At 54.0% G+C, this 15,000-nt stretch overlaps 1 protein-coding gene across 1 annotated transcript in view; it reads left to right on the forward strand.

Annotated features, from left to right (window-relative positions):
• Positions 1-14,547, forward strand: part of snx16 (sorting nexin 16) — a 17,745-nt gene extending 3,198 nt beyond the window's left edge. Inside the window, exons 3-8 of the mRNA XM_079805572.1 lie at positions 11,017-11,103; positions 11,182-11,330; positions 11,512-11,581; positions 12,263-12,399; positions 13,530-13,637; positions 13,752-14,547. Of these exons, the coding sequence (XP_079661698.1) occupies positions 11,017-11,103; positions 11,182-11,330; positions 11,512-11,581; positions 12,263-12,399; positions 13,530-13,637; positions 13,752-13,851 (651 nt within the window). The 3' untranslated portion in view covers positions 13,852-14,547. The remainder of the gene's footprint in view (positions 1-11,016; positions 11,104-11,181; positions 11,331-11,511; positions 11,582-12,262; positions 12,400-13,529; positions 13,638-13,751) is intronic.
• Positions 14,548-15,000: the final 453 nt, after the last annotated feature.

Here is a 15,000-nt window from a genome sequence, read left to right on the forward strand (position 1 = left end):
TCCCTCAGATCCTCCCTCAGATCCTCCCTCAGATCCTCCCACAGATCCTCCCTCAGATCCTCCCTCAGATCCTCCCTCAGATCCTCCCTCAGATCCTCCCTCAGATCCTCCCACAGATCCTCCCTCAGATCCTCCCTCAGATCGTCCCTCAGATCCTCCCTCAGATCCTCCCTCAGATCCTCCCTCAGATCCTCCCACAGATCCTCCCTCAGATCCTCCCTCAGATCCTCCCTCAGATCCTCCCTCAGATCCTCCCTCAGATCCTCCCTCAGATCGTCCCCCAGATCCTCCCTCAGATCCTCCCTCAGATCCTCCCTCAGATCCTCCCTCAGATCCTCCCTCAGATCCTCCCTCAGATCCTCCCTCAGATCCTCCCTCAGATCGTCCCCCAGATCCTCCCTCAGATCCTCCCTCCGATCCTCCCCCAGATCCTCCCTCAGATCCTCCCTCAGATCCTCCCTCAGATCCTCCCACAGATCCTCCCTCAGATCCTCCCTCAGATCCTCCCTCAGATCCTCCCTCAGATCCTCCCTCAGATCCTCCCTCAGATCCTCCCACAGATCCTCCCTCAGATCCTCCCTCAGATCCTCCCTCAGATCCTCCCTCAGATCCTCCCACAGATCCTCCCTCAGATCCTCCCTCAGATCCTCCCACAGATCGTCCCTCAGATCCTCCCTCAGATCCTCCCACAGATCCTCCCTCAGATCCTCCCTCAGATCCTCCCTCAGATCCTCCCTCAGATCCTCCCTCAGATCCTCCCTCAGATCGTCCCCCAGATCCTCCCTCAGATCCTCCCTCAGATCCTCCCTCAGATCCTCCCTCAGATCCTCCCACAGATCCTCCCTCAGATCGTCCCTCAGATCGTCCCTCAGATCCTCCCTCAGATCCTCCCTCAGATCCTCCCTCAGATCCTCCCTCAGATCGTCCCCCAGATCCTCCCTCAGATCGTCCCCCAGATCGTCCCTCAGATCCTCCCTCAGATCCTCCCTCAGATCCTCCCTCAGATCCTCCCTCAGATCCTCCCTCAGATCGTCCCCCAGATCCTCCCTCAGATCGTCCCTCAGATCGTCCCTCAGAACGTCCCTCAGATCCTCCCTCAGATCCTCCCTCAGATCCTCCCTCAGATCCTCCCTCAGATCCTCCCTCAGATCCTCCCTCAGATCGTCCCTCAGATCGTCCCCCAGATCCTCCCTCAGATCGTCCCTCAGATCGTCCCTCAGATCGTCCCCCAGATCCTCCCTCAGATCCTCCCACAGATCCTCCCTCAGATCCTCCCTCAGAACGTCCCTCAGATCCTCCCTCAGATCCTCCCTCAGATCCTCCCTCAGATCCTCCCTCAGATCCTCCCTCAGATCCTCCCACAGATCGTCCCTCAGATCGTCCCTCAGATCGTCCCCCAGATCCTCCCTCAGATCGTCCCTCAGATCCTCCCTCAGATCCTCCCTCAGGTCGTCCCTCAGATCCTCCCTCAGATCCTCCCTCAGATCCTCCCTCAGATCCTCCCTCAGATCCTCCCTCAGATCCTCCCTCAGATCCTCCCTCAGATCCTCCCTCAGATCCTCCCTCAGATCCTCCCACAGATCCTCCCTCAGATCCTCCCTCAGATCGTCCCTCAGATCCTCCCTCAGATCCTCCCTCAGATCCTCCCTCAGATCCTCCCACAGATCCTCCCTCAGATCCTCCCTCAGATCCTCCCTCAGATCCTCCCTCAGATCCTCCCTCAGATCCTCCCTCAGATCGTCCCCCAGATCCTCCCTCAGATCCTCCCTCAGATCCTCCCTCAGATCCTCCCTCAGATCCTCCCACAGATCCTCCCTCAGATCGTCCCTCAGATCGTCCCTCAGATCCTCCCTCAGATCCTCCCTCAGATCCTCCCTCAGATCCTCCCTCAGATCGTCCCCCAGATCCTCCCTCAGATCGTCCCCCAGATCGTCCCTCAGATCCTCCCTCAGATCCTCCCTCAGATCCTCCCTCAGATCCTCCCTCAGATCCTCCCTCAGATCGTCCCCCAGATCCTCCCTCAGATCGTCCCTCAGATCGTCCCTCAGAACGTCCCTCAGATCCTCCCTCAGATCCTCCCTCAGATCCTCCCTCAGATCCTCCCTCAGATCCTCCCTCAGATCCTCCCTCAGATCCTCCCTCAGATCGTCCCTCAGATCGTCCCCCAGATCCTCCCTCAGATCGTCCCTCAGATCGTCCCTCAGATCGTCCCCCAGATCCTCCCTCAGATCCTCCCACAGATCCTCCCTCAGATCCTCCCTCAGAACGTCCCTCAGATCCTCCCTCAGATCCTCCCTCAGATCCTCCCTCAGATCCTCCCTCAGATCCTCCCTCAGATCCTCCCACAGATCGTCCCTCAGATCGTCCCTCAGATCGTCCCCCAGATCCTCCCTCAGATCGTCCCTCAGATCCTCCCTCAGATCCTCCCTCAGGTCGTCCCTCAGATCCTCCCTCAGATCCTCCCTCAGATCCTCCCTCAGATCCTCCCTCAGATCCTCCCTCAGATCCTCCCACAGATCGTCCCCCAGATCCTCCCTCCGATCGTCCCCCAGATCCTCCCTCAGATCCTCCCTCAGATCCTCCCACAGATCGTCCCCCAGATCGTCCCTCATATCATCCCTCAGATCCTCCCTCAGGTCGTCCCTCAGATCGTCCCCCTGGTCGTCCCTCAGATCGTCCCCCAGATCGTCCCCCAGATCCTCCCTCAGATCCTCCCTCAGATCGTCCCCCAGATCCTCCCTCAGATCCTCCCTCAGATCCTCCCACAGATCGTCCCCCAGATCGTCCCTCATATCATCCCTCAGATCCTCCCTCAGGTCGTCCCTCAGATCGTCCCCCTGGTCGTCCCTCAGATCCTCCCTCAGAACGTCCCTCAGATCCTCCCTCAGATCCTCCCTCAGATCCTCCCACAGATCGTCCCTCAGATCGTCCCTCAGATCGTCCCCCAGATCCTCCCTCAGATCGTCCCTCAGATCCTCCCTCAGATCCTCCCTCAGGTCGTCCCTCAGATCCTCCCTCAGATCCTCCCACAGATCGTCCCCCAGATCCTCCCTCAGATCCTCCCTCAGATCCTCCCTCAGATCGTCCCCCAGATCGTCCCCCAGATCCTCCCACAGATCGTCCCCCAGATCGTCCCTCATATCATCCCTCAGATCCTCCCTCAGGTCGTCCCTCAGATCGTCCCCCTGGTCGTCCCTCAGATCGTCCCCCAGATCGTCCCCCAGATCGTCCCCCAGATCCTCCCTCAGATCCTCCCTCAGATCGTCCCCCAGATCCTCCCTCAGATCCTCCCTCAGATCCTCCCACAGATCGTCCCCCAGATCCTCCCTCAGATCCTCCCTCAGATCCTCCCACAGATCGTCCCCCAGATCGTCCCCCAGATCGTCCCTCATATCATCCCTCAGATCCTCCCTCAGGTCGTCCCTCAGATCGTCCCCCTGGTCGTCCCTCAGATCGTCCCCCAGATCGTCCCCCAGATCGTCCCCCAGATCGTCCCCCAGATCATCCCTCAGATCCTCCCTCAGATCCTCCCTCAGATCGTCCCTCCGATCGTCCCTCAGATTGTCCCTCATCAGATCCTCCCTCCGATATGTATGACGCTTGTGTGTGTATGGTGCGTGTCTATGACGCGTGTGTGAATGACGCGTGTGTGAATGACGCGTGTGTGAATGACGCGTGTGTGAATGACGCATGTGTGTATGATGCGTGTGTGTATGACGCTTGTGTATATCAGCCAGCAGCCATATCACCCTGTAGCCAGAGACTGGTTTCCCACTGAAGCTAAGCAGGGCTGAGCCTGGTTAGTACCTGGATGGGAGACCAAATTGGGAAAACCAGGTAGCTGCTGGTAGAGGTGTTAGTGAGGCCAACAGGGGGTGCTCACCCTGTGGTCTGTGTGGGTCCTAACGCCCCAGTATAGTGATGGGGACACTATACTGTAACAAGCACCGTCCTTCAGATGAGACGTTAAAAAACCGAGGTCCTGACTCTCTGTGGTCATTAAAAATCTCAGGATGTCCTTCGATAAAGAGTAGGGGTGTAACCCCGGCATCCTGGCCAAAAAAATGTGCCCATTGGCCCCTGTCCATCATGGCCTCCTAATCATCCCCATATATATATATATATACGATTGGTATCATCCCTCAGTCTCCTCTCCACCAATCAGCTGGTGTGTGGTGGGCGTACTGGTGCAATATGGCTGCCGTCGCATCATCCAGGTGGATGCTGCACATTGGTGGTGGTTGAGGAGATTCCCCCCTTCTATGTAAAAGCGCTTTGAGTGAGTGCCTAGAAAAGCGCTATATAAATGTAATTAATTATTATAATTATTATTATATGACGCGTGTGTGTATGACGCGTGTGTGTATGATGCGTGTGTGTATGATGCGTGTGTATGACGCGTGTTTTTGACGCGTGTGTGTATGGTGCGTGTGACGCGTGTGTGTGTGACGCGTGTGTGTGTGACGCGTGTGTGTGTGACGCGTATGTGTGTGTGACACGTGTGTGTATGACGCGTGTGTGTGTGACGCGTGTGTGTGACGCGTGTGTATGTGATGCGTGTGTGTATGACGATAATTTAAGTTATTATTAAATTAGATGAAGTAAAAGCACATTCATAGCTATAACATTATAGTGGATAGCCATATACTTAACGTCCTTGAAGAATATCAAGAAAATATTATTTAGGTTTGTGATTTAAAAAAAAAATACTAATCTCACAACTGTAAAAAGTTTTAAATGATTTTACATGATCAGTTATGTGCGAACTAGGGGTTATGAAATATACAATAATGGGCAAAAAGAATCTCTATAGTAGAGTGGATGCATTACTTGAATATATTCTGAATTTCTGTTTTAAAAAATCGTTCTATGAACTTCTTGAACGCTCATTTGAACCGGGTTGCCGAAATGAAAGGAGGCCAAACAAATATGAAACTATTCAAAATAAATATAAACCCTATGCCAGTAGATGCAGCAATGAACTGTTCTATTGAGATTACTGGAAAATGTTCTACCAATTCTTTCAAAAGCACAAATATATATTTAATAATCCCCACACAACTCCTCCATTTAGACCAGGGCCAGTGTTCTGCTGTGGGGCTGTTGGACTATATTCATTGATTATTGTGGGAAATGTCAGTCATCAACAGTTTATCTGCAGGCATTCTGCTTTTCCGGCCAGAAAAACCGGGCCGTGAGACGGTTTAGTGTAGCCGTTTGTCCTAAATGCCCGGACATTGGATTAGACCTTGGACGGACCTTCTGCCTTCAACACTATGCGTTTGTCCCCGAAATTGAATTTCCACGGGCAACAACGGATAGTTCACCACTTCCCTGTGCACACACCGTACCTTAACCATGCGGCCATTAACCAATGCCTAAGGTTGAATCAGACGTTGATGGATGGAGGTCTGGTTACAACCTGAATCCACCAAAGCTTGATAAGTACCCCCCTTGATACTCACGGGTATCTGGTACAGGCCAGCTTGATCGAGTGGTGTTGTTCCGGGGTCCGGCCGACCCGCTGAAGGATGGCACGCTTCAGGTCCAGGAGATTCTGGACTGGTAGTTGGTGTGCGTCAACCTGCGCCTCTCCGGATAACAGCGGCAGGAGCCGCATTGACCAGTCCATCTGGGGCCATCCCCGCACCTCGGCGGACCTCTCAAACAGGTCAATAAATGCCTCTGGGTCATCCTGGGGACCCATTTTGGAGAGAGGCACGGCGGGGTGGGGACGGCCCGAATCTCCCGGTCCATCCAGCTCCGGAACAGCTCGCGATCTTCATGCTGGGCGCGAAGGAGGGCCTCGAAGCGTTTCTGCTGCTCCTTCCTCACGGCCAGCAGGTCTTGGTGGTGCTCCTGGTGAAGACCGGCGAGCGATTGGACGATGTCCGCAAGTGGCGTTCTTGGCGGAGTCTGCATGGCGGCGGCGATCTTCTTCCCTCCCGGGTTTCGGCACCAGTGTGACGCGGTTCGTTGTTATAATGTGCAGGAAGGAAGAAGGCGGGGTCGGCGTGACTGGGACTTGCGACTTTTATTGCTCACCGTGGGCGCATAAACGCATCAATAAATCACTCAAAACTTGTCTAGACGATCTCTCTGGTTCCACTGGGTCTTCCTCAGGCAGGCAGCGTGCGCACAGTCCCAGTCCAACTCTCTCTCTCATCTCTCTCCCGGCAGCGGCTTATATGCGGTCTCTCCACGCCAATTACTGCAATCAGAGACAGGTGTTGGTCATCTGCTCTTCACCTACTTACCGACCGCTCGGCTCCGCTCTCTCTCTCCCGCTACAGACCTCGCGAAACCACGCCCCCTCCGCCACAGGTAGCGAACATTTGGTGCATAATTAAACAAAAATACGTTAAAGACGACCACAAACTCTTTAGTAGCTGGAAACCTATATCAGGCAAGAATGGGACCAAATTCCAACACCAAAACTCCAGAAACTCATAACCTCGATGCCCTCACATCTCCAAACGTTTTTGTGATATAAAGAAAAAGACAAGGCTATATAAATCGTAGCCATAGTTTAAATCTAAAAATACTGACCGAGTAAACTTTTATATTGATGACATGACTAAACATTTTTACTATAATTGTTTGTGAACAATGACACAAGGACTTCATTCTGATGGCACGAGTATGTTCATTGACATAAAAACGGACTTTAGAGAGATGAACTAAGGATTTTGAGGATGTTGCAGGCCATCCACTGTGTGCTGCTGCTTGAAGAAATTGTTTTGAGAAATGCATTTACCGGTTTGCAAATCTGACTGAGTGACTGAGGAAAAACTAAAAGGACATCCAGTACAAACAGTGTAGAGGGGTTTAGTAAATGTGTCAACATGATTTCATCAACTACAGTGTTCCTGAACCAACATCCTTTTGATCATGGAGCAATGTATAAGTTTACAGTAATATCCATTTCATTGTCCTATTGTAATATAAAATCCTATGATTACGACCAAGAACCACTTTTAGTGCCATATAGCAGTATTTTAGTTTTTTTGTCATGGTAACCAACAACGCCACATACATTTAGGCTATATTTCTATTTAACGCAGCCGCTTTAAATTCACATAATGTTTAACTTCTGGGTAATAGAATTTGGAAAATATATATATTTTAAAATATAATGAAACTTAACTGCCAATTGAGACAAAAGTTGAGGAAAAACACCAAGTAAAACACAAATGTGTAAATATGTGTTTAATATGTGCAGTTTTTAGCTTATAAAACAGAAATGGTGAGAAAAGCAGAATGTCTGCAGATAAACTGTTGATGACTGACATTTCCCACAATAATCAATGAATATAGTCCACCAGCCCCACAGCAGAACACTGGCTGAAAACAACACTCTTTTGAAAGAGTTGGTAGAACATTTTCCAGTAATCTCAATAGAACAGTTCATTGCTGCATCTACTGGCATAGGGTTTATATTTATTTTTAATTGTTTCATATTTGTTTGGCCTCCTTTCATTTCGGCAACCCGGTTCAAATGAGCGTTCAAGAAGAAGGGTGGGTCAGGGTTAGGTTGGGTCAGGGTTATGGTGGGTCAGGGTTAGGGTGGGTCAGGGTTATGGTGGGTCAGGGTTATGGTGGGTCAGGGTCAGGGTGGGTCAGGGTTATGGTGGGTCAGGGTTAGGGTGGGTCAGGGTTAGGGTGGGTCAGGGTTAGGCTGGGTCAGGGTTAGGGTGGGTCAGGGTCAGGGTGGGTCAGGGTTATGGTGGGTCAGGGTTAGGGTGGGTCAGGGTTAGGGTGGGTCAGGGTTATGGTGGGTCAGGGTTAGGGTGGGTCAGGGTTAGGGTGGGTCAGGGTTATGGTGGGTCAGGGTTAGGGTGGGTCAGGGTTATGGTGGGTCAGGGTTAGGTTGGGTCAGGGTTATGGTGGGTCAGGGTTAGGGTGGGTCAGGGTTATGGTGGGTCAGGGTTATGGTGGGTCAGGGTTAGGGTGGGTCAGGGTTAGGGTGGGTCAGGGTTATGGTGGGTCAGGGTTAGGGTGGGTCAGGTTTATGGTGGGTCAGGGTTATGGTGGGTCAGGGTTATGGTGGGTCAGGGTTAGGGTGGGTCAGGGTCAGGGTGGGTCAGGGTTATGGTGGGTCAGGGTTATGGTGGGTCAGGGTTATGGTGGGTCAGGGTTAGGGTGGGTCAGGGTTAGGGTGGGTCAGGGTTATGGTGGGTCAGGGTTAGGGTGGGTCAGGGTTATGGTGGGTCAGGGTTAGGGTGGGTCAGGGTTATGGTGGGTCAGGGTTAGGGTGGGTCAGGGTTAGGCTGGGTCAGGGTTAGGGTGGGTCAGGGTCAGGGTGGGTCAGGGTTAGGGTGGGTCAGGGTTATGGTGGGTCAGGGTTATGGTGGGTCAGGGTTAGGTTGGGTCAGGGTTATGGTGGGTCAGGGTTAGGGTGGGTCAGGGTTATGGTGGGTCAGGGTCAGGGTGGGTCAGGGTCAGGGTGGGTCAGGGTTATGGTGGGTCAGGGTTAGGGTGGGTCAGGGTTAGGGTGGGTCAGGGTTATGGTGGGTCAGGGTTAGGGTGGGTCAGGGTTATGGTGGGTCAGGGTTAGGGTGGGTCAGGGTTATGGTGGGTCAGGGTTAGGGTGGGTCAGGGTTATGGTGGGTCAGGGTTAGGCTGGGTCAGGGTTAGGGTGGGTCAGGGTCAGGGTGGGTCAGGGTTATGGTGGGTCAGGGTTAGGGTGGGTCAGGGTTAGGGTGGGTCAGGGTTATGGTGGGTCAGGGTTAGGGTGGGTCAGGGTTAGGGTGGGTCAGGGTCAGGGTGGGTCAGGGTTATGGTGGGTCAGGGTTAGGGTGGGTCAGGGTTAGGGTGGGTCAGGGTTATGGTGGGTCAGGGTTAGGGTGGGTCAGGGTTATGGTGGGTCAGGGTTAGGGTGGGTCAGGGTTATGGTGGGTCAGGGTTAGGGTGGGTCAGGGTTATGGTGGGTCAGGGTTAGGGTGGGTCAGGGTTATGGTGGGTCAGGGTTAGGGTGGGTCAGGGTTAGGGTTAGGGTGGGTCAGGGTTAGGGTGGGTCAGGGTTATGGTGGGTCAGGGTTATGGTGGGTCAGGGTTATGGTGGGTCAGGGTTAGGGTGGGTCAGGGTTATGGTGGGTCAGGGTTAGGGTGGGTCAGGGTTAGGGTGGGTCAGGGTTATGGTCGGTCAGGGTTATGGTGGGTCAGGGTTAGGGTGGGTCAGGGTTAGGGTGGGTCAGGGTTATGGTGGGTCAGGGTTAGGGTGGGTCAGGGTTATGGTGGGTCAGGGTTAGGGTGGGTCAGGGTTAGGGTGGGTCAGGGTTAGGGTGGGTCAGGGTTAGGGTGGGTCAGGGTTAGGGTTAGGGTGGGTCAGGGTTAGGGTGGGTCAGGGTTATGGTGGGTCAGGGTTATGGTGGGTCAGGGTTATGGTGGGTCAGGGTTAGGGTGGGTCAGGGTTAGGGTGGGTCAGGGTTAGGGTGGGTCAGGGTTAGGGTGGGTCAGGGTTAGGGTGGGTCAGGGTTAGGGTGGGTCAGGGTTAGGGTGGGTCAGGGTTAGGGTGGGTCAGGGTTATGGTCGGTCAGGGTTAGGGTGGGTCAGGGTTAAGGTGGGTCAGGGTTAGGATGGGTCAGGGTTATGGTGGGTCAGGGTTATGGTGGGTCAGGGTCAGGGTGGGTCAGGGTCAGGGTGGGTCAGGGTTATGGTCGGTCAGGGTTAGGGTGGGTCAGGGGTAGGGTGGGTCAGGGTTAGGATGGGTCAGGGTTATGGTCGGTCAGGGTTATGGTGGGTCAGGGTGGGTCAGGGTCAGGGTGGGTCAGGGTTATGGTCGGTCAGGGTTATGGTGGGTCAGGGTCAGGGTTATGGTGGGTCAGGGTCAGGGTGGGTCAGGGTTAGGGTGGCTCAGGGTTAGGGTGGCTCAGGGTTAGGGTGGGTCAGGGTTAAGGTGGGTCAGGGTTAGGATGGGTCAGGGTTATGGTCGGTCAGGGTTAGGGTGGGTCAGGGTTAAGGTGGGTCAGGGTCAAGGTGGGTCAGGGTTAGGGTGGGTCAGGGTTAGGGTGGCTCAGGGTTAGGGTGGCTCAGGGTTAGGGTGGGTCAGGGTTAAGGTGGGTCAGGGTTAGGATGGGTCAGGGTTATGGTCGGTCAGGGTTAGGGTGGGTCAGGGTTAAGGTGGGTCAGGGTCAAGGTGGGTCAGGGTTATGGTGGGTCAGGGTTAGGGTGGGTCAGGGTTAGGGTGGGTCAGGGTTATGGTGGGTCAGGGTTATGGTCGGTCAGGGTGGGTCAGGGTTAGGGTGGGTCAGGGTTATGGTGGGTCAGGGTCAGGGTGGGTCAGGGTTAGGGTGGGTCAGGGTGGGTCAGGGTCAGGGTGGGTCAGGTTTATGGTGGGTCAGGGTGGGTCAGGGTTAGGGTGGGTCAGGGTTATGGTGGGTCAGGGTCAGGGTTATGATGGGTCAGGGTTATGGTGGGTCAGGGTCAGGGTTATGGTGGGTCAGGGTTATGGTGGGTCAGGGTTATGGTGGGTCATGGTTATGGTGGGTCAGGGTTAGGGTGGCTCAGGGTTAGGGTGGGTCAGGGTTATGGTGGGTCAGGGTTAGGGTGGGTCAGGGTTAGGGTGGGTCAGGGTTAGGGTGGGTCAGGGTCAGGGTTAGGGTGGGTCAGGGTTAGGGTGGGTCAGGGTTATGGTGGGTCAGGGTCAGGGTTATGGTGGGTCAGGGTTAGGGTGGCTCAGGGTTATGGTGGGTCAGGGTCAGGGTTATGGTGGGTCAGGGTTATGGTGGGTCAGGGTTAGGGTGGGTCAGGGTTATGGTGGGTCAGGTTTATGGTGGGTCAGGGTGGGTCAGGTTTAGGGTGGGTCAGGGTCAGGGTTATGGTGGGTCAGGGTTAGGGTGGGTCAGGGTCAGGGTTATGGTGGGTCAGGGTTATGGTGGGTCAGGGTTATGGTGGGTCAGGGTGGGTTAGGGTGGGTCAGGGTCATGGTGGGTCAGGGTTAGGGTGGGTCAGGGTCAGGTTTTGTAAGGTCATCAGCGTCTGGTGTGAGTGACTGTGAATGTGGCTCTGCTGCAGGTCTATAAGGTTCTGGTGAGGAAGACTCTGGACGAGAGCTGGGTCGTCTTCAGACGCTACACTGACTTCTCCAGACTCAACGACAAGGTCAGCAGATTAGAGAGATTTACGTGATTTCGTTACTCATGAAGCTCATGGTGTGACCGACCCGCTCCGCTTCCTCAGCTGAAGGAGATGTTCCCGGGATTCAGACTGGCTCTTCCTCCGAAGCGCTGGTTCAAAGACAACTATGAGGCCGAGTTCCTGGAGGACAGACAGCTGGGCCTGCAGGCCTTCCTCCAGAACCTGGTGGCCCATAAAGACATCGCCAACTGGTGAGCTCTGCTCCTGACACACACACACACCTGACACACACACACACTCTCCTGACACACACAAGCACAAAACACACTAACATGCCCAGTTATGACCAGACTAAATTATATTATACATTTTATATACATTTCCCAATGTGTGTGTGTGTGTGTATGTGTGTGTGTGATGGCTGTTCCTCAGTGTGGCGGTTCGGGAGTTCCTGTGTCTGGACGAACCGCCCGGCCCGTTTGATAGTCTGGAGGAGAGTCGGGTGAGTGGCTTTATACACACACACACACACACACACACACACACACACACACACACACACACACACACACACACACACACACACACACACACAGCACTGCTCTAAAGGAAGGGTTGTGATTCCCACACACTCCTAACCTGTCCCTGTGGGTCAGGGTTCTGTAATAATAGATGTGTGTGTGAGTGTGTGAGAGCCGTTGTGCTGTAGTTCCACTGCTGGTAATGAGGGGTGACCCTACACACACACACACACACATAGACACACAGACACACACACATAGACACACACACACAGACACACACACACACACACACACACACACAGACACACACACACACACACACGTCACTGCAGTTCACTGTAGCTGTAGGAGGAAAATTGTTTGTGGGATTTTCCAGGTTTTGAAGCGCTACACATGATGATGCGTCTGTGTCTCATGATGAGGCTTTATCCCATGAGCTCCTGCACACGTGCGGTCAGGCTAATTTCTGCAGGTCAGGGGTCAACAGGAGCGGGTTCAGAGAGCAGAGGACCGCTTTAATTGACTAACAATGGTCAACGTTTATATTGTGTTCTACACACCTGTCATGCATTTCACATACACACTAATACTAAGAGTTAATCAGTGTGTGTGTGTGTGTGTGTGTGTGTGTGTGTGTGTGTGTGTGTGTGTGTCTCCAGGCGTTCTGTGAGACTCTAGAGGAGAGTAACTACAGACTTCAGAAGGAGGTTGTTGAGAAACAGCGAGAGATAAACTGCTTGAAGAAAACACTGGAAGAGAAAGAGCGGCACATCCAAACACTGGAAGGGCAAATACAGTAAATACAACCCATCACACTCACACACACACACACACACACACACACACACACACACACACACACACACACACACACACACACTGCCCCTGCCCCTAAACCTGCCCATAACACACACACACACACACACACACTGCCCCTGCCCCTAAACCTGCCCATCACACACACACACACACACACACACACACACTGCCACCGCCCCTAAACCTGCCCATAACACACACACACACACACACACACACACACACACACACACACACTGCCCCTGCCCCTAAACCTGCCCATCACACACACACACACACACACACACACACACACACTGCCCCTAAACCTGCCCATCACACACACACACTGCCCCTGCCCCTAAACCTGCCCATAACACACACACACACTTACACACTGCCCCTAAACCTACCCATCACACACACACACACACACACACACACACTGCCCCTGCCCCTAAACCTGCCCATAACACACACACACACACACACACTGCCCCTGCCCCTAAACCTGCCCATAACACACACACACACACACACACACTGCCCCTAAACCTACCCATCACACACACACACACACACACACACACACACACACACTGCCCCTAAACCTGCCCATAACACACACACACACACACACACTGCCCCTAAACCTGCCCATCACACACACACACACACACACACACACACACACACACACACACTGCCCCTAAACCTGCCCATAACACACACACACTGCCCATGCCCCTAAACCTGCCCATAACACACACACACACACACACACACACTGCCCCTAAACCTGCCCATCACACACACACACACACACACACACACACACACTGCCCCTAAACCTACCCATCACACACACACACACACACACACACACACACACACACACACACACACACACACACACACTGCCCCTGCCCCTAAACCTACCCATCACACACACACACACACACACACATTCCCAGCTTCACTGCTCACACTCACAGACACACTCTCTCTCTCTCTCTCTCTCTCTGTGTGTGTGTGTGTGTGTGTGTGTGTGTATGTATGTGTATGTATGTGTATGTATGTGTGTGTGTGTGTCTGTATGTGTGTGTGTGTGTGTGTGTGTGTGTTCAGCGGTGCGGTCCTGACTCCAGACAGTCCGTGTTGTGTGTCCGGCGACTGCAGTGTGGACGTGGAGTCTTCCGCGGCTGAGGCCGATCAGGAGCTGCTGGATGAGAACCAGTGAGTCCTCAGATCTTACAGTCATTATGAACGATCCTGACAGATGCTGATCCTGTGTGTGTGTGTGTGTGTGTGTGTGTGTGTGTGTGTGTGTGTGTGTGTGTGTGTGTGCAGGTGTGCGCTCCAGTCGTCTCAGAGCGCCGTGTGTTGGTGCGGTCCGGCCGTCAGCAGCTCTTCTCCTCCGGTCATTCAGGTCACTCATCTCCAACCCTGACCTCTGCATCGCTCCTCTGGCTTTACTGGAGGAGGCGTCATGTGACCTGTTCGCTCGGCCAAAGACACACACACACACACACACACACACACACACACGCCTGAGACAACAGGCAAAGCCGCTCAGACAATCAGCGCCACGCGCGGCTGGAGAAGCGTCTCTGTCTCAGGGGCTCGTCTGTGTCGTAGTGAGACTCACACACACACACACGTGACGTGACATCGCTTCAGACGATGATGATGTCACTCCACGGGTCACATGTGTGTGGTGTGAGGTCATAATCGCGGTGAAATGCTGCTAGTGTGTGTTTAGTTCACTGAAGCCATATCTTCTGGTGTGTGTGTCCGTGTAGCTGTAGCAGGACACGCCGTGCACTTTACCTCCTGAGGGATTATGGGATAGATGCTTCTACACTACTTGATGAAATCATGTCCACGCCACAGTAAAGCCGTGTGCCTTCCCACACACACACACACACACACACAAGTTTCACTGATGACACGGTGCCTTGCGTCTTAATTTTATGTATTTATATGACGAACATGTGAACCTGTGTGTGTGTGTCCGGGAGCCTGCGGGTGTTTGGGATCGGGGGGGTCATCAGGTGTGTGTTTGGGATCGGGGGGTCATCAGGTGTGTGTGTTTGGGATCGGGGGGGTCATCAGGTGTGTGTGTTTGGGATCGGGGGGTCATCAGGTGTGTGTTTGGGATCGGGGGGTCATCAGGTGTGTGTTTGGGATCGGGGGGTCATCAGGTGTGTGTGTTTGGGATCGGGGGGTCATCAGGTGTGTGTTTGGGATCGGGGGGGTCATCAGGTGTGTGTGTTTGGGATCGGGGGGTCATCAGGTGTGTGTGTTTGGGATCGGGGGGTCATCAGGTGTGTGTTTGGGATCGGGGGGGGGTCATCAGGTGTGTGTTTGGGATCGGGGGGGTCATCAGGTGTGTGTTTGGGATCGGGGGGTCATCAGGTGTGTGTTTGGGATCGGGGGGTCATCAGGTGTGTGTGTTTGGGATCGGGGGGGTCATCAGGTGTGTGTTTGGGATCGGGGGGTCATCAGGTGTGTGTGTTTGGGATCGGGGGGTCATCAGGTGTGTGTTTGGGATCGGGGGGGGGTCATCAGGTGTGTGTTTGGGATCGGGGGGGGGTCA

The sequence above is a fragment of the Gobio gobio genome (assembly GCF_949357685.1).
Source record: "Gobio gobio genome assembly, chromosome: 23".
Taxonomy (NCBI): Eukaryota; Metazoa; Chordata; class Actinopteri; order Cypriniformes; family Gobionidae; genus Gobio; species Gobio gobio.